Source organism: Anolis sagrei, chromosome 2 (genome assembly GCF_037176765.1).
Source record: "Anolis sagrei isolate rAnoSag1 chromosome 2, rAnoSag1.mat, whole genome shotgun sequence".
NCBI classification, from domain to species: Eukaryota; Metazoa; Chordata; class Lepidosauria; order Squamata; family Dactyloidae; genus Anolis; species Anolis sagrei.
Genome location: NC_090022.1, coordinates 168318603 through 168338792, shown reverse-complemented (window position 1 = coordinate 168338792; position 20190 = coordinate 168318603). Strand labels below are relative to the sequence as shown.

The following is a 20190-nucleotide window of genomic DNA, read 5'->3' as shown; positions in this document are numbered from 1 at the left end:
TTGTGGGAGGCTTCTCTCATGTCCCCGCATGAGGAGCTGGAGCTGACAGAGGGAGCTCATCCGCCTCTCCCCGGATTCAAACCTGTGACCTGTCGGTCTTCAGTCCTGCTGGCACAGGGGTTTAACCCACTGCGCCACTGGGGCTCCATGTGATGTGCCCAAGGTAATCCAAAGGGCTTCTGCGTCTGAGCAAGAATTTGAATCCTAGCCCAACACGCAAACCAATACTCTACCTTGCATCTCTATTCTGAGTTAGAGGTTTACAGATGCACAGTTTATCTCTATAATAGTAAAAGAGAAATTGCACAGAGGGAGGTCAGAGAGAAATTAAAGAAACAAACAAAAGACAATGGCGAAAGTTGTGAAACTTGTAACTCACCTACTCTTGTAGCTGATTTATTCAGTTTGTCCAATAGGACATCCAGATTGGGCTTATTACCGGCAAGGCCAAAAACATATGCCAAAATGGCTTGTGCATAGACAGTGAGACCTCCTTGTTCTAATCCAGTCTCCAAGCAATACAAAGCATTTCGGACCACTGGATTCTGAGAAAAGGAGAAGAGGAAGAGGCAGAAAGGTTCAACAAATTGAAACGGCATTACTCCAAAGCACTGCAGCCATACTTCAGCATCTCCTGACCAAGTTCTATTTCTCACAGGCACAGGGGATCTAGACTAAGAGGCATAGACTCTGTAACCGAGGCATAGACTCTGTAACAATCCCAATTAATGTTCTATCATCCCTATCTTTCAGGTGTTTCAGATATCCCAGATTCTCTCTCCCCTAGCATTTCCCCACTTTGTTCTCAGCTTACTTCCACTGCTGTAAACTGAGTTCGAAGTGCCAAGTGCACTCAGTTACCTGAGCCGAGGAAGAGGAGAAAGGGGAATCATGGCCTTCCCCCGTAGGCTCAGCAAAAAGCAAACCGCTGCAACCTCTCTCAGCTTGTGTGCTCTCGTCATTAATAAAATAGCCATCTTTTCTATATCAGATATTGGTTGGCTGCACATATCCTGGTTATATTGGTGGAGGGCATGGCGGGTTGTTTTTTTTTTTTGTCGTGTCAGGAGCAAGTCGCTTCTGGTGTGAGAGAATTGGCCGTCTGCAAGGACATTGCCCAGGGGACACCTGGATGATTTGATGTTTTTATCATCCTTGTGGGAGGCTTCTCTCATGTCCCCGCATGAAGAGCTGGAGCTGATAGAGGGAGCTCATCCGCCTCTCCCCGGATTTGAACCTGCGACCTGTTGGTCTTCAGTCCTGCTGGCACAGGGGTTTAACCCACTGCGCCACCGGGGGCTCCATGGCGGTATCTAATATGGATATTTTTGCTTTAAAAAGGCAATGCTTTCAAATTAGAATCCATGGTAGAGGGCAATGATATCATTAGGATTGGTGTCCTCCTTCCATACCACGCCATACCACATATTATAACTAAAATTCTAGAATATGTCACAAAATCAAAAACTATAAAAGCAGAAGCAATGAAAACAATAGCAACGGCAGACAAAAATAGGTGATTCTAAGTGTCATTGTAATTGGATAATAATGACAGCTCTGACTAGACTACATGCATATTAAAAGGTTCAAAAAGTTAAGCATATGGGCTTACAAAAATGTTTTGCATTTATATCTAACCAACATGCTCTGACCTACAAGAAGCACTGCCTGAATATCAAGCAAAAAGTGGGTGTCGAAACAATATCATACGAAAGTTGACCGGCACAACCTGGGGATCACAACCAGACACAGTGAAGACATCTGCTGCTGAGTATGCATGCCCAGTGTGGAACACATCTCACCATGCTAAAACAGTGGATCTGGCTCTCATTGACATGCCGCATTATCACGGGGTGTCTGCGCCCTGCACCACTGGAGAAATTACACTGTTTAGCCGGTACCACCTGACATCCACCGGGAAGTAGCAGCCAATAGTGAAAGGACCAAAGCAGTGACATCTCCAGCTCATCCCTTGTTTGGGTATCAGCCAGCACGTCCACGACTTAAATCAAGAAATAGTTTTCTAAGATCTACAGAGACACTCGCTGGAACACCTCAGCAAGCGAGAGTCCAAAAGTGGCAGGCTCAAACCCAGAACCTCAATCAATGACTGATACCAAATGAGAGACTCCCCCCTGAGCACACAGAGAACTGGGTGACTTGGAAGGCACTGAACAGACTGCACTCTGGCACCACAAGATGCAGAGCCAACCTCAAGAAATGGGGCCACAAAGTGGAATCCACAACATGCGAGTGTGGAGAAGAGCAAACCACTGACCACCTGCTGCAATGCAACCTGAGCCCTGCCACATGCACAATGGAGGACTTTCTTATAGCAACACCAGAGGCATGCCAAGTGGCCAGCTACTGGTCAAAGGACATTTAATAGAATACCAAGTGTGCAGGTACAACTGCACCAGGAGCTCCAATTCTGTTTGCTTTGCTGTTAATGTTTGTTATAGTCCTAAGTTTCAGGGATTCTGCAGATAGGTGGTTTCTTTTGGCTGCAATCATAGGGCAAGCCACCTGTCAATTATAGTTAGGTTCCCTGGTCCTGCCCCCTTTTGGGTTTTTGGAGGGAATAGGAGCCTTTTTGGTTCAGTCCACACAGAGCAGCTTTCCATGCAGGACATAATACCAAGAGCTCCTGTAGACAGCTTCGTCTTCTACGGCTTGGCCGAGGATCATTCAGCCTTACAGCTCCTTTGCTGAGGGATTTCAGTCAGCCATCACCGAAACCTGAACTCCTTTTTCCCTGGAAGTCTACAAAGCTCTGCTTGGTAAGGGTCACTCGCGGAAGCCAGACGCAGTTGGTACTGGGTGTAGGGGCTCCATGCCAACAGAGGCAAAGAAAGACTGCCCAGATTAGAAGTTAAGGATTTCCCCATTAGTTAAAATACCAGTCATGAAGATAGTGCCTGTTCCCTGTGGACAACATTGAAAGAGCCCATAGATTGTTAAGAAAGCCTTGAAATACCTGTTTGTTTTCATTAATAAAGAACTTTGTTGAACCTTTAAGCAATCTAAAGACTCTGTTTAAGGAAATCCAAAGGCCTTTAATCTGAGGCAGCCCCGGCGTCCTGTTGGGCACACAGAATTTATGTTCTGTCTACAGTTTTATGTACAGGCCCAGCATGCGACAGCACACCAAGCTTGTGTTTTGTTTGTTTGTTTGTTTGTTTGTTAAAAATGTAATACAATTGTTTGGTTGCTCCTGACATGATAAATAAATCTAACTGCAGGGAATTTAAAAAATAAAACATAATGAATATCTGCTGAAACACTATGTACAGCAGGCCCATAGCCAGGATTTCGATTCGGGGGGGGGGGGGGGGGGGGGCTGAGTTTGTTTCGGGGGGGCGGGGCTGAGTCTGAGTGAAAGAGGGTCTACCCTAGCAAACCTTTTGTATCGTTACCCCAATACCCCCATGCATATGGGATATATTGAGTATGGTGATCAGATCATGATATGGACAAACATAACAGTTTAAATAATGCACCAGTAAGGCCTTTTCGCGAACCACCATGAGAATTTCGGGGGGGGGGGATGAAGCCTCTCAAGCCCCCCCCCCCCCCTCCCCCCCCCCCCCCCCCCCCCCCCCCCCCGCTACATGCCTGATGCACAGTGTCACTTTGGTGTCACTCTGTCTCATGGGATCACTCAGCTCAGTTTGTATTCCCCCCACCCACCCAAAATGGCCCTGAAGATATATGGCACATGCAGGCTACATCAGAACAAGCCTGCATTAAAAACCCCTGTTTGAAGAAAACTGCAGGGTCCTCTCCTTTTTTGCTGATCTTTTTTTGCTTTAAAATAAAATATGGTAGCAAATCAGCAGCAGTTGGTAGAAGTGGAGGGGAACATGCACCCCACAAGCCAATAATCTTCATGCTATTTCTTCAAAGTCAATAATCCAGGCAGGGTTTTATCATGAAGCATCCTAAACTGAAACCTAAATAACAGCAGAAAACGAATACCGAGGTGGGTAATCAGATTCGAGCAGAGCTGAGGTGACGTAGGCTGACATTTCAAGATTGCTGTCGACTCCTCCCTGGAAACACAAAACATGCAGAGAAAAAACAGAAGAAAAGTTTTGGATACGAAGAAAATGTAAACTTGTAGTAGGACAGATTTTATCGATGCTGAAATGGTGTGAGGATGACTCCTTTAACAGTGTTTTAACTATCAAATATGTATTACACTACATTTATTTATTATTTATTTAAAGCATTTATATTCCACCCTTCTCACCCTGAAGGGGACTGAGGGTGGAGTACAACATACAAACAGCAAACATTCAATGCAGGACAAATAAAGTATGCATGTGTATTTCAGCATTTATCTGGAGGACTATAGGTAGCAGACATAGAGGTAACCCATATTATCCTCAAAATTGAGCCTCCGGTGGCACAGCAGGTTAAACTACTAAGCTGCTGATCTTGCTGACCGAGAGGTCAATGGCTTGAATCTGGGGAGCGGGGGCAACCTAGCAGTTCTGCCAACCTAGCAGTTCGAAACATGCAAATGTGAGTAGATCAATAGGTACCACTCCAGCAGGAAGGTAACTGGTGCTCCATGCTGCATGCCAGCCACATGACCTTAGAGGTGTCTACGGACAATGCTGGTTCTTGTCTTAGAAATGTCCCACAGAGTCGGACATGACTAGACTTAATATCAAGGGGAAACCTTTACCTTTACCCAGGCCCGTAGCCAGGATTTTGTTTCGGGGGGGGGGGGGGGGGCTGAGTTTGGTTCGGGGGGGGGGGTGAATCTGAGTGAAAGAGGGTCTAGCCTAGCAAACCTTTTGTATCGTTATCCCAATACCCCCAATGCATATGGGATATATTGAGCATGGTGATCAGATCATGATATGAATAAACACAACAGTTTTAATAATGTACCAGTAAGGCCTTCTCGCAGACCACCATCAGAATTTCGGGGGGGGGGGTGGGGTGTGAAGCCCCCAAAGCCCCCCCCCCCCCCCCCCCGGCTACATGCCTGCCTTTACCTATCCTCAAAATAGCTTCATGATTTATGTTCAGGTGAGTGAGTCAAACATAGGTTTGCCATATTCAGTTCCTTAAACCTTGGCATCTAATTTGCACACTGTGCAAATTGCTCTGAACTGCAGTCTATTTATTCAAATTAGGAATATTGATTGCTCATATTTTTATCCTGCTATGTTTTAAACTTTATATCATATTCTAGTGTTACGATGATAAAGTGCTGGGTTTGAACATGGAGACAGAGGCCCCTTCTACACTGCCATATAATCCAGATTATCAAAGAAGATAATCCATATTCTCTGCTTTGAACTGGATTATATGAGTCTACACTGCCAAATAACCCAGTTCCAAGCAAATAATTTGGATTTTATATGGCAGTGCAGAAGGGGCCTTAGATTCAAATCTCTGCTTAGTGACTATGACTATGGGCACCACTGCTTCTCAGCAAACCTACTGTATGGGATTGCTAGGGAGATTAACCAGAAGAAGACAACCTAGTGTGACCCAATAAAAAACCCAATGGCAATAACAGATGCCTGTAGTAGTCTTCTGATCAGATTATTTTTGGAAATTAATTTTTAATGTTGACGGTAACTACAGAGCCATGAGAGGACTGCCATCTGAGGAAAGTAGGACAAATAGCAATAAGTGAAAGGGAGACAAACACGATCTGAGTTCAAGGTTCCAATTGATACTGGGTGATATACATGGAATCCTATGTCTCTGTCAGAGGTTACTAGAGTCAGAATGACAAATTCCAGAGAGTGTCTCTCTCAGTGATTTCTTTGAGTCCTCCAGAATGACTCTATTATTTATTTCATTTATTTATTTCAGATATTTGTACCCCGCCCTTCCCGGGGGGCGGGGGGGGGGGGGAGAGCTCAGGGCAGCTTCCAGCCGGCAACAATTCGATGCCTCCATGTGCACATAATAAAATACATGGTAAAAATCCAATAATTATATACAATTAAAAACATTAAACCAATTCAATTAAAATCTGTTTAAAAATAACAGCCTGGTGGCTTTATCTAAGCCTAATTCTGTGGTTAGAGACTTTATCAAGCTTGTCCATAGTCCATTTCCATACCGACTTCCCATGGAAGTTGTTCATTTCAAAAGGGATCATAGAATAATAGAATCATAGAGTTGGAAGAGACCTCATGGGCCATCCAGTCCAACCCCCTGCCAAGAAGCAGGAATATTGCATTCAAATCACCCTTGACAGATGGCCATCCAGCCTCTGTTTAAAAGCTTCCAAAGAAGGAGCCTCCACCACACTCCGGGGCAGAGAGTTCCACTGCTGAACGGCTCTCACAGTCAGGAAGTTCTTCCTCATGTTCAGATGGAATCTCCTTTCTTGTAGTTTGAAGCCATTGTTCCGCGTCCTAGTCTCCAAGGAAGCAGAAAACAAGCTTGCTCCCTCCTCCCTGTGGCTTCCTCTCACATATTTATACATGAGAGGAAGCCACAGGGCTTCAATAGATCATTATTATCTATGATTTCCTTTTCGTTTTGTCAAGGGATGTATATCCCATGGATAAAGATATTGTACCATAGTTGCATAGTAGTAACAGAAATCAGAGCACTGAGAAGAGAAGAAGCACAATAATTTACAAGGCATTGCCACAAGAGGGACAGAATGTATCTGAGAAGATAAATGTTGCACCTTTAGAGCATTGTTGAAGAGCTTCCCCACATCTTGGAAACATCCATCGGATCTTTGCTTGCTAGACAGCCAGATTAAGGTTTGGGTTTGGACATTTCCATCTATAAAAATGCGACGTGAAGCTCTTGCAAAACACTTGTACACAAAAGCTGTGAGCCTAGCAATAAATAAATAAATAAATAAATAAGGAAAAAAGGAAAGGAAAGAAGGAGTTACAAAACATGAGTATTCGCAAGCAACTGTCCAATCTGATTTGATTTGTGCAGTGATCCCTCACATCTGCGGTTTGATTTTCGCAGAGTTGATTATTCGTGGATTTGATTGAAATGTTGTCTCTGGGAATGTCTAGATCCTCAAGTGTAGATCTATGGTCAGTTTTCTCCAGTCATGCTGCAGGACCTAGAGATTTCTAGAGAGAACATCTGTCTAGAAATGTCTTCCAGTGTGATTCTGTGGTCAGCTTCCAATGGACATCAACCAAGGAGTCATGCTGGAAGACCTAAAAATATCTAGAGGTGTAATTGCTTAGATAAAAACATAGCCATTTCTTTATTCATGCTTTCTCATTTTCATGGAGTCCTATTCCCCTAACCCCAGCTCATCTGGGGATGGAGACTAAATTTCAGAAAAAGGAACTGAAAAAAACCCAACATACTGTGACTTTTATAGGGTTTTCTTATGCAAGGAATACTCAGAAATGGTTTTCCTCAAAATACAGCCTACAGCACTTGATATTTGTGGGTGGTCTCCCATCCAAGTACTATCTAGGGCTAATGCTACTTAGCATCGAAGCTCAGATGCCTGTCTCACATATAATTTCTTATTGAAGAATGTCTACTTCATCCAAGATGACAGCAACACAGTTAGGAACAATTCCATACAAATCCTTGCTCACACCTAGCAATATGTATTAATTACCCTTGAGAAGCTTGACTACCATATCATACTTGGGGCTTTTGACCCCTTGCTACTTTTTGGGGATGGGGCCTGCCGAGTGCCATCCCATGATGCTTGCTTGGCCCCACACCATTCATGCCTGAAATAGCGAGGAAGACACTTCCTCGCCAACAATGGGAAGGTAAGTGGCCTTTGGGTAGTTCCAACAGAACTACCTGCACCCCCCCCCCCTTTTCCTCATCTGATGGGGGAAAAGAGCAATGAATAAACATGAGTTGTTGTCCTTTCCCCTGTCTGATGGGAACTTGTTCAGTTCTCCCCATGTGATTGCCTGAGAAACAGAGGAGGGGGGGGGGTGTCATTTGTATGATGAGGTCCTTAGTGTTCTGTCGCTGCTGGACCTGAAATGAAGTACCTTTAAGAGAGGATGTATGGCTTGGATCCAGCGGGAAGCCAGGGGGCCTGAAAAGAAGCCTTTAGGGGGATCTCCCTTATTAAGCAGTTTTTATGAGGCTTGAGAAATATAACAGTTCTTTATTAATGAACAAACAGGCTTAACAGTCTATTAGATCTTTCAATCTTGTTTACAGGAAACAGGCACTATCTTCAAAACTTTGTTAAAAGGAAAATTCCCCCTTTCTAGCTCCTCCCATGCTGCTGTGAACCTAAACCTTATTGATGTGGATTAGCTACCAGGCTGAACTACGTCTCAACGCCGAGCAAACCTATCAAAAGGCTTGTAATCACTTAGCTGCTTTGATGGTTTGAGCTGTGATTCCCTCCGGAATTCCTCAGGGCTGTAAGGCTGTTTCCCCGGAACCTTTGGGAATCTTCAGAGGCTCTCAAGACTGTTCTCCCCCAGAAAGTCTTAAGGGATGAAGCCTTTGTACAGGAGGATGTCTGTATACATCCTCTGCATAGACTTCCTTTTTGAGACTAACTGAAAAATGGCCCCTTCCCTCCAAAACCAGAGAGGGGCAGGACCAGGAATCCTAACTATTATTGACAAGTGGCTTGTCCTATGAATGCAAATTATAACAGGAAGCCACCCTGCTGCAAAATCCCTGCAACTTAGGACAATGAACAAACAGTGCAAAGCACAAAATTGGAGCCCCTGGAACAGCCGTTCCAGAACACTTAGAGTAATATTTTGTCAATATAAGACTATTTTCTCTAGCTTGAGCATTGGTATTGTTTTGATTGTTGCACTTGGGTAAATTCCAACTTATGGTGACACTATGTTAAGGTTTACTTGGCAATATTTACTCAGAGGGGAATTGCCATTGTCTTCCTCTGAATATAGCCAAGATCACTTGGTAACTCTTTTGCTTATGGCAGCTGGTTAATGGTGCAAGAAGACACTTCCCAGTTTGCTAGGCTCTTACCAAGTGTTGCCTTCCCGGTCCCTGCTGCCAAAGGCACTATAAGACCCATCATAATGCTTGTATAACAGCTGCTGCTGATATCCTGGAAACAAAAGAGTGGGAAACATTTCCCAGATAAAACATCTGGTTAATAGCAAAATGTCAATTTAACATAAAATGAAGTGTTTGTGCCTCGCAGTTGTTATTATCATCAGGTTTTCTTGGCAAGAATTGTTCAGAGGGGTTTTTACATCTTCCTTATTCTGAAGCTGGGAGTGTGACTTGCCTAAGGTCACTCATTAGTTTCCATGGTCAGATGGGGCTTTGAACCCTGGTTTCCAGAGTTTTAGCCCAACTTTCAAACTACTACACTACTGTGCCCCTCACTGCAATGTATATATTATTTTATAATCCTATATTCCTCCCGCAATATCAGCACTTTTAATCCTGTACCCACTACTCTGGCCGGCCCAGTTTTAATAATTGTTTCGATGTATTATTACTGTTATTGTTTACTTTGCTTAACTATTTTTAATTTGCTTTATGTATTGTATTGTATTATGTTCTGAGGCCTCGGCCTATGTAAGCTGCATCGAGTCCCTCAGGAGATGCTAGCGGGGTACAAATAAAGTAATAATAATAATAATAATAATAATAATAATAATATATTGAATTGCAACACAATTCCCTCTATGATTAAAACCCCATTGTGATCAGTTACAAGAACTCATCCTTAAGTGTTTGGATTAGTTTATCTTCCGGCATTAATGGGAATGCTGCAGAGAGCCAATTATAGATGTGCCCCAGTGGAGCAAACTGAGATAGCGCCGAGCAAGTTGCACACTCTGCCTCAATGTCTGGAAGTACTAGGCTTCCTTGTGGGCTCACATGAGAGATTAACTGCTTCTTTAAAATATTTCCTTGAAACCATTTTCTTTCAGACTTGGACAGGTAATTTTGGCCATGACTTGGGGAGCAGTCAACCCCCCCCCCCCCCCTGTTTAAGGAGCTCCACTGGCTGCCATTTATTTTCCGGTCCCAATTCAAGGTGCAGGTTATCACCTATGAAGCCCTAAACGGTTTGGGACCCGCCTACCTTTGTGACCGTATCTTCCTCCATGAACCAGCTCGGGCCCTCCGAACTTCTGGGGAGGCCCCTCTCTTGCCCCTGCCACTCTCACAAGCTCGCCTTGTAAGCACAAGGGAGAGAGCTTTTTCCTCTGTGGCCCCCCAACTCTGGAACTCATTACCTGGAGAGATTAGGAAAGCCCCTACTCTAGAAACCTTTAAAAAGAACCTTAAAAACTGGCTCTTCCGCTGTGCCTTTGGTGAGTAGGTATACAAACTCATACTATTGCTTAGCCTCAACGTTCTGTCATTGGAGTACATGTCCCCCCCCTTTTGTGGGAAAGTTTGATTCCACAACCCCCACTATAATGAGCCCCCCTCCGCAAATAACCTGCTTCTCCTTTATCTCACCTGAGTTTTTAATCAGTTTTTAATTAGTTTTTCTTTTAATCATTACATGTAGGCTGCCCATTGTCACTGTGATTGTGTTTACTGTAATTTTATATTGTTATGCATTCATATGTTTTATGTAGTTATGATGTTGTTTATTGTTTTCATTTTCAGTTTTATTTTGCTGTAATTTGTTGTTTGGGCTTGGCCTCATGTAAGCCGCTCTGAGTCCCCATCGGGGAGACGGTGGCAGGGTATAAATAAAGATTATTATTATTATTATTATTATTATTATTATTATTATTGGGCTAGATTTTCACCAATATCCATTGTAGGCTGAAGCAGACTCAGGAATTCAAACATATAAATGTGGGATGGGGGAATTAAATTCAGAAGTATCTGGACAATCTTTTCCAGTTTTTCTTGAAAGGCTGGGAAGGCTGGGAGGGGGTGGGTGACCCTCCCACTGCAAAACATGCTGCTCCTAAAAGCCTGAAAAAGAGGGAACCCCCTTTTTATGATTTTTTTTTTGGTGACTCTACAAGGGAAATAGTTAGAATGCTCCATGAGTATCTGAAGGCCACAAAATGACATGAGGTCCACATGTGATTCGTAGGGAACACATTTCTTAAATGTTCAAGATGAGATGGCCTTGGGGCAGAGGGGAGGGAGAGAGAAAAAAAGGCAAGTGTGACTCCATAAAGCCTAGATCTATAAGCCATCCCAACTGCTACTGCCCTGGCCTCGGAGGGAGAGAAGAAGAGGCAGGCATGGCTTCATCATGCCTAGTCTGTAAGCAAGTCAAAGGCTCTGTCAAATTAATGACCTTAGAGCCTGTGTGGCTGGCTGGAGAGCAGAATATAAATACTAGGCTTGTTTGATCGTGTTCGTTAGTTTCTAAAGTCGTTATTAATTCGTATTTAAATTAGCTTACGATCCAATATCGAGCCATGCAGGAATAGTGTGAAGAGTAATTAAGAATGGAAACAATTTTTCCAAATTTTCGTAATCATTTCATAATTATTTTGTAATTATTAAGGCGGGAAAGAAGGAAAGAAAAGGTGCCAGCGTTGCCTTTCCTCCCCATCCTCCTCCTCCTCCTCCTGGAGATATTTTATTATCTTATTACTTATTTTATTATTTTAGTTTATTATTTTATTATTTTATTAATTTTAAGTGATTTTAATTTGTATTTTTACTAACTTAATGTATTTTAATTTCATCCTGAATTTATTTTAATTTGGTTTCTGTTAGTTGTAAGTTTTATCACCAACAGTCAGCAACAGAGGGAGAGAGATGCTTCAGAAGTTCCCCCTGTCCCGTTTGGAGGTGTTTTTTTGCGCACTGCGCAATCGCGTCTTCCATTAACTAATCGATTCGTAATTAACGAAATTTCGGAAATTTCGAAATTTTGAAATCTTAAATTTCGGAAGTCCTCTGAAATTCGAAATGCTGGTGCCCCCTGGAAACGAAGAGAGTTTAGAACCAAATTTTTTCTTGATCAAACAAGCCTAATAAATACTCACAATTTGCAAATAAATAAGCAAATAAACAAACAACTTATGCAGGTGTCTGGCTGAAAAATTACTGGCACGCTCCACAACCCAAGGCACAACTAGCACTGATATTTCTTACTTTGGGGTACAAATAATAATGTTCCTTTTCGTTGAGGCATTTTATAGAACCACAGAGTTGGAAGGGACCACAGGACCATCCACTCCAACCCCCTGCCATACAGGGACACACAATTACAAAATTCCCAATCCAGTCACTACTTGAAAACCTCCAGAAAAGGAGACTCCACCACATCCCAAGGCAGCCTATTCCATTGCTGAACAGTTCTTACTATCAGGAAGTTCTTCCTAATATTTAGGTGTAATATTTTTTTCCTAGAATTTGTAAACACTGCTCTATGTCCTAGTCTCCAGGGTAGCAGTAAATAAGCTTGCTCCCTCTTCAATGTGACCTCCTTTCAAATATTAATTGGACTGAGTTATTTATTTTCATGCTTACTGGCTACAAAAATTATATATCTCTTATTATGAAATGTCATTGGTGCTATATCGTGGCTGGCATTCTGTTAGTGACATACACATGAATGCTGGGCAAATTATTTACCATAGCTCAACAGGCATATTTTATTGACATCAGCAGAAGTGGAATTGTGCATTTAGTAATGATGTGCATTGTGTTTATGCTTGTGTATTAAACATTGCTCAGTACATAATAACACACTGTCATCAACATACATTGTACAAGGTTGCTATTCTGTAGGAGGGCTGCATGGTGCTGGTGCAACAAATCTCTGGGTGTGGGTATTTACTGTATGTTAAGGGGATATCAAATTGCAGACTGCATTTTTTAACTATATCATGTACAACTGGAAAATAGAGGGAGAAAATGTGGAGGCCGTGACAGACTTTGTATTTCTAGGTGCAAAGATTACTGCAGATGCAGACTGTGGCCAGGAAATCAGAAGACGCTTACTACTTGGGAGGAGAGCAATGTCCAATCTCAATCAAATAGTGAAGAGTAGAGACATCACACTGGCAACGAAGATCCGCATAGTCAACACAATGGTATTCCCTGTAGTAACCTACGGATGTGATAGCTGGACCATAGGGAAGGCTGAGCGAAGGAAGATAGATGCTTTTGAACTGTGGTGTTGAAGGAAAGTTCTGAGAGTGCCTTGGACTGCGAGAAGATCCAACCAGTCCATCCTCCAGGAAATAAAGCCCGACTGCTCATTGGAGGGAAGGATACTAGAGACAAAGTTGAAGTACTTTGGCCACATCATGAGGAGACAGCAAAGCCTAGAGAAGACAATTATGCTGGGGAAAGTAGAAGGTAAAAGGAAGAGGGGCCGACCAAGGGCAAGATGGATGGATGGCATCCTTGAAGTGACTGGCTTGACCTTGAAGGAGCTGGGGGTGGTGACAGCCGACAGGGAGCTCTGGCGTGGGCTGGTCCATGAGGTCACGAAGAGTCGGAGACGACTGAACGAATGAACAACAACAAAGGGGATATCAGATTGCAGACTGCATTTTTAAACTATATTATGTACATATCTTTGGAATCCCTTTTGGTTGAATGGAAGTGGATAAATTTTAACAAGGAAAATGCTGTTAGAATGTCTTTGGTCAGCAAAATGGGGAAAAAAAACCAAGTCACGGTCTATCTACAAAACCAATTAAGGAAACATGTCAGACAAAAACAAGTTTAGCAACTTAAGAAAAACCCCTACTCTCCAGTAGAACTGGAATGATGTATGTGATGTTTGTGACTGTGGAAAAGAAGTAACCCCACCATGTCACACAATGGAAGAGGCAAGGCAAGTGTCCAGTATCTTACCACTGACTAAGTATCCTGTGGCCCTGGATTCGATCTCTGCAGTCAGTTGCCCAGTGGCATTCAGATAGTCCAGGACGTAGATGTTGGGTGCAAAGAGGGCCATGTTCTGTTCCCCACAGCCATAAGGCATCTGCAGGAGCTGGTGTAGGTTCCGCATTGCTGTGCCCATGAGGTCTCCTACCAAAAAAAGACAACAAAGTTTCATGAGTAAAAAATCTTAACAATGGTATGTATTTTGAATGCTCTTAAACATTTGGGAAAGAAATATTCATCTTCCTGTACAGTCAGAGTATGGAAAGAGGTACTGAATACCCCCTTCCCCAAAAAACTTCCCCGAAGCACATCAAGAGATTATGCTACCTCATGCCACCAATAGGTTGCTGGCCTGAATATGAAACAGATTATCAGAAATCTGCATATCACTGTAAAACAGTGGTTCTCAACCTGTGGGTCCCCAGGTGTTTTGGCCTACAACTCCCAGTTTACCAGCTGTTAGGATTTCTGGGAGTTGAAGGCCAAAACATCTGGGGACCTACAGGTTGAGAACCACTGCTGTAAAAGAAGAAGTGGGAATGAATAATAGAATCATAGAGTTGGAAGAGACCTCATGCGCCATCAAGTCCAACCCCCTGCCAAATAGCAGGAAAATTGAATCCTCTTAGAACAGAAGTGGATAATTTTGGAAGAGTCGGAAGCAAGCTTGCATCCTAAGAACCAAGATGGACTGCATGACCCCTGGAAATGTGAAAACATTTTTATACATTCAAAACAGGAAGTAGCTGGAAAACCCATTTTTGTTTTGTTTTGTAGAGATAATAGAATCATAGACTCATAGAGTTGGAAGAGACCTCATGGGCCATCCAGTCCAACCCCCTGCCAAGAAGCAGGAATATTGCATTCAAATCACCCCCGACAGATGGCCATCCAGCCTCTGTTTAAAAGCTTCCAAAGAAGGAGCCTCCACCACACTCCGGGGCAGAGAGTTCCACTGCTGAACGGCTCTCACAGTCAGGAAGTTCTTCCTAATGTTCAAATGGAACATTAATGTTCGGATCCGGATCAGGGACATGAGGGAACTTTAATGTTCAGATCTGGATCAGGGACATGAGGTTTCGAGGATTTAATAACAAAACTACAATTCCCGAAGGGCAGATATTTTACTGGAGAAAAAGTGGCAAGAGTAGGGCTCACGGTCTGCAAAGGTTTCCTTGGAGTACCACGCCTGCCCTAGAACTAAAAAGATGTGACAAAAAACTAATAAAAATGTCCAAACAAGTAGGATACAAATCTGGGATACAAAAATGATAATAAACAAGGATAATGCCAGTGAAACCAACTTCAACAGCCAAATGACAGGTACTACAAACTGACCGATACAAGAGAATGATGCTCTTGCAGATTCTTCCACTAAATTCTCAGGGAGCTTCAGAGATACCAGCTCAGAGGTTGGAGTACCTGCAATGAAAACACTGGAATTAATTCTTTAAATGAAAACAGTTGTGTAGAAACAGTGGATACAATGGTCAACCCCAAGAGATCTTGCTACTGATAGTATGTAGCTCAGCCTTCGTTCTAATTATACGGAATGAATTTCCTCTAGTATGTATTTCGCTTTGTTAAAAGCTTGCTGGAAATACTGTGCCTCTATGGCAGTTTTTGATTGGATCTAGGATAGGTTGCTGTAAGTTTTTCGGGCTGTATGGCCATGTTCCAGAAGCATTCTCTCCTGACATTTCACCTGCATTTATGTCAGTCATCCTGTGACGAATTGCCTACCTTTAGACCAGTGGTTCTCAACCTGTGGTCTCCAGATGTTTTTGGCCTACAACTCCCAGAAGTCCCAGCCAGTTTACCAGCTGTTAGGATTTCTGGGAGTTGAAGGCCAAAAACACGTGGGGACCCCAGGTTGAGAACCACTGCTTTAGACCATAATAAACTCAGGAATTATGCCCAGTTTTTTTGGCATCCATTTTGTATGGAGCCTGGAGGCAGCCATCTTACGTTAGTCATTTCCTAGTGGAGGCGGAGCTTAAAAGCAGCCTGGGGGGAAATGTGGAGAACCTTTGTGATTGGCTGGAAGAAAGTAGGCAGAGCTTGGTTGAAGGGTAAAAAAAGAGCTTAGAGGAGAGGGTTTTGAATTCTGACAGTCAGTCAGGTTCTGAGTGTTGAAGAAGTTAGTCGGGGTCTGGAGTTTGAAGGAGAGAATTAGGGAAAAGGAGAATGGAAGTTAGGGAAGCCAAAGAAGTTAGTTAGAGAGTTCAGAGAGCTATTAGTGAAGTATAGTGTTTACAAACAGATCCCAGAAAAAGGGCTGTTTTGAAGTAAAAGAGTCAGGAGAAAGTCTGCTAGTTTCCTGAGGGATTTAAGAGTTTTATTGGAAACCAAATACTGAACTGATTTAAAGAAACCAAATAAGCTTCATCTCATTCTTGCAACGGTTATGCTAAAGTGCCTGTTTTTTTTAAAAAACTACACAAATAAACATCTTTGTTCTTTGCTAACAAACATTTGCCTTGTTGTGCCTCTGTGTGAAGAAGTATCCATAACAAGTCAGGGAAACAGAGTTTCCAGAATGGTGGCAGCAACTACTTAGAAGAATCTCAATAATATCCACCTCAGTGTTCTGCGCCCTGAGTTCAAATTCAGCACAATCCAGCTTACTTCCAATACACTGGTCAAATAATAACTAAAACCCCTTTTTGCCTTTGGTGGTATCCTGATTCAATAATACAAACTCCTAAGAATATCATTAATAGGTGGCAGCGGTACAGGAGTCTACCGTGTACCATGCAGTGGTTCCTAACAGCAGTAACATACTGTATGACCATGATTGAATTTATTTAGCTGTAAACTGAGAAAAGGATAGTTAGTGAATATGAAATAGAGGACAAGGCTTTTTTCATACTGGTATTTTGCAGGGGCTACAGAGGTAGCTGTGAAATAGAAACATGACATTATCAGGAGTTGGTCCCATTCTACTCCTAGAATCATAGAATCTAAGAGTTGGAAGAGACCTCATGGGCCATCCAGTCCAACTCCCTGCCAAGAAGCAGGAACATCGCATTCAAATAACCCCCGACAGATGGCCATCCAGCCTCTGTTTAAAAGCTTCCAAAGAAGGAGCCTCCACCACACTCTGGGGCAGAGAGTTCCACTGCTGAACGGCTCTCACAGTCAGGAAGTTCTTCCTCATGTTCAGATGGAATCTCCTCTCTTGTAGTTTGAAGCCATTGTTCCGCGTCCTAGTCTCCAAGGAAGCAGAAAACAAGCTTGCTCCCTCCTCCCTGTGGCTTCCTCTCACATATTTATACATGGCTATCATATCCCCTCTCAGCCTTCTCTTCTTCAGGCTAAACATGCCCAGCTCCTTAAGCCGTTTCTCATAGGGCTTGTTCTCCAGACTTTTTATCATTTTAGTCGCTCTCCTCTGGACACATTCCAGCTTGTCTATATCTCTCTTGGATTGTGGTGCCCAGAATTGGACACAATATTCCAGGTGTGGTCTAACCAAAGCGGAATAGAGGGGTAGCATTACTTCCTTAGATCTAGACACTATGCTCCTCCTGGAATCATTAACATTTTTTTTACAGTTTCTCCAGTTCAGATGTTCTTGGTAGTCCAATGGTACACAGCAACTTGGTACATTACCTTCCTTGGTACAGATGTAAGAGCTCTGGGACACTTCTCTTTCAACACCTTCAGGCTAAGGGAACAAAATAGCAAATCGGAGTCACAGGAATGAATGAATGTGCCAAGGGGGGAAATGCAAGTAATAAACAAGTAATACAATCCCTAGATCAGCTGTTGAAATTTAAGACACAATTGAAGCCACATTTCTTCTGGCAGGTCTACCTTTTCAATTTTAAGTTGTGAATTTTATCTAATTTCATCAGTAGATTTTAACTTGTATTTTAACTCTGTGTATCTCATTGTATGTTTTTTAATAGTGTTTTATCTCTTGTTTTAATGATGTTGTATCCCACCTCAAGCCACAGGTAGAGGCAGATATTATTATTATTATTATTATTACCATCTACTCTCCAACTGCAGGCCATATGGTTAAAAATGCATTGGAACTAGATTAAGGATGGTTTTTGGCATCTTCTTTCTTACATTTAATTTCATATAAACAACACTTGCATTTTCTTGTCTATAGTAATCTCCCTCATGTCTACCCATTTTCCTGTGTTTTGTAGTCAATAGCCATGAAAGTCTTCAAGATAGATATTTTTAGACTGAAAGCAAATGCATTCCAATGACATGTTAATTACTGTTAATTCATATAGAACTTTGAGTCAAAATCTTCCCCATACATACATATACATATACATACACACATATACATATATACATACACACACACACACACACACACACACACATATATCCCACTCTCCAGAAGAAGCCCAAGTGTGCCAGCAGAATCACCCCTGAATAAAAAAAAAAACTCCAGTCTTTTCCTTGAAAATATGGTATGGACACTTTTGCTGCAGAATTACATCTTCAGAAGTCTCTCTCACACACATTTTGTTTTTAAAGGAAAAAAATGTTTTGCAGAGAGTGCTGTTGTCTCCTCTTCTCTCCAACTCATGGTGGGCACAAATTAAGATTATGACTGATTTATTTAACCCTGTTTGTAAAAAAGTAATGTACTCTATGCACAACTATCTTTTTCTAATGTACCTCTACTAGCAAGGTTTTGATCAGGGTGTCCTTCCAACCCACATTCGGGCCCCCTGATGTTCCATTCTCACAGATGCCACTGTTTTGTGGTGCTTCGGCAGTAGCGGTGAAGACCACATTACCTGGAAGAAAATAACATCAAGAAAGAAAATGACTTGTCTGCTGCAATGAGAACTTTGCTACTTTCCCTTAAACTTCATGTCAGGTACAAAAGGCAGAGACCTTAGCCCTTGTTCCAGAGTGTTACTGGGATGTGCGCAAAAGAGATAGGGTGGCCAATAAATAAACAAACAAACAAACAAACAAACATTATAGCAATGGAACAATGGTCAAGTATTAAATGGGCCACCAGTTATTTCTGATCTCCTGTGCTTAAAACTTGAAAATTAGCTGGCCCAATTATGTGATTCATGAGTAGATTCTTTCCATTTGCAAAGCAACTCACCAAGTTTTTTGGAGATGATCTTCCAAATGGAAGTTTTTCTCTCATTGCTGCACACACACCCTTTATCAGCTCCCTCCGGTAAGAGAGGATAGGCTTCAAAATCTGGGGACTCTGCCAGTGAAAGATGGACCTGGGAGCAGGAGAAAAAAAAATACTGTTTTAGCTATAAACCTCGGTCTCATATTACAGAGAAGGAAGGTCCAACTATAACATCAGAGAACATAGAATTTCATTCAGACTCCTCTAGTGAAGGTAGATTCTCTTTTTCACTGAGTATTTTTCAGTTGTACCGACATAGATGTTCTTGGTAACAGAAAATACAATCATATTCTAGCATTTTCTCTCACAAACACAGACCAACAGCTGTTATGTCTATCAATTGAAAATGCTAAAAGTAGTAAATAACACTGTTCAATTCAGAATATTTTTCTTATTTCATATGAGGTTGTGTTTTTACAGTTACAGAGATCTGAATATCACATTGTGTTTTGATTATATAAATCATGATTTGACAGCCATGTGCTAAAATATTATATAGTTTCTGTGTTTCATTAATATATAGGATTCATTGTAGATATACATAGTTTTGACATTATTACAAAATAGTATATATTCATAAAGAAAATGTGAGGTTTATGGTACAGGAAAGCTATCCATTGCTAAATCAAGGGGAAAACAGCTCAAATATTGCTCTTATTGACTTATAAACCACCAGAAGGCACTAAAGTCTTGATAGCCTATACTTTACATCTAACTGCATGTAATTGCTTCAAATATGCATATATATATATATATATATATATATATATATATATATATATATATATTTGTTTAACATGCAACAAGACCCAAATTATTAATCTACTTCAGGCCAAAATTCTGTGCACATTTACTTCTGAGAAAGCCCTCCCTGAACTCAGTAAATTTTAGACATGTACAAGATCAAACTTTCTAAAAATTAACAGGGGAGATTATTCAGTAATTAATTTAAACAGATAATAAAAACAAGCGGTTTAATTGGTTTAATGGCCAATCAGGGATTGTAGAAGGCAGGATGTATGATTGAGGATGAGTTATCAAAAACAAACAAAGTATTTTTGGGAAAGTCCTAGCAAATGGCATAAACCCATTATGTTTTTCTTGCACTATAATGCTTCAACATTCTGCATTTAGTTCTTGTGGGTTTTTTCGGGCTATATGGCCATGTTCTAGAGGCATTTCTCCTGACGTTTCGCCTGCATCTATGGCAGGCATCCTCAGAGGGTGCATTTATCTCCCTGCCATGGACAGTGTGCATTCCAAAACTATAATGGAAATTA

The 20190-nt window shown here is 41.9% G+C and overlaps 1 protein-coding gene across 1 annotated transcript in view; it reads right to left on the bottom strand.

The window, feature by feature from the left end:
- Positions 1-20190, bottom strand: part of LOC132767969 (ovostatin-like) — an 85235-nt gene that overhangs the window by 16014 nt on the left and 49031 nt on the right. Inside the window, exons 20-28 of the mRNA XM_067464075.1 lie at positions 18872-19001; positions 18427-18548; positions 17392-17446; positions 15115-15198; positions 13744-13920; positions 8956-9037; positions 6674-6830; positions 3966-4052; positions 380-545 (exon numbers count right to left, since the gene is read on the bottom strand). Of these exons, the coding sequence (XP_067320176.1) occupies positions 380-545; positions 3966-4052; positions 6674-6830; positions 8956-9037; positions 13744-13920; positions 15115-15198; positions 17392-17446; positions 18427-18548; positions 18872-19001 (1060 nt within the window). The remainder of the gene's footprint in view (positions 1-379; positions 546-3965; positions 4053-6673; positions 6831-8955; positions 9038-13743; positions 13921-15114; positions 15199-17391; positions 17447-18426; positions 18549-18871; positions 19002-20190) is intronic.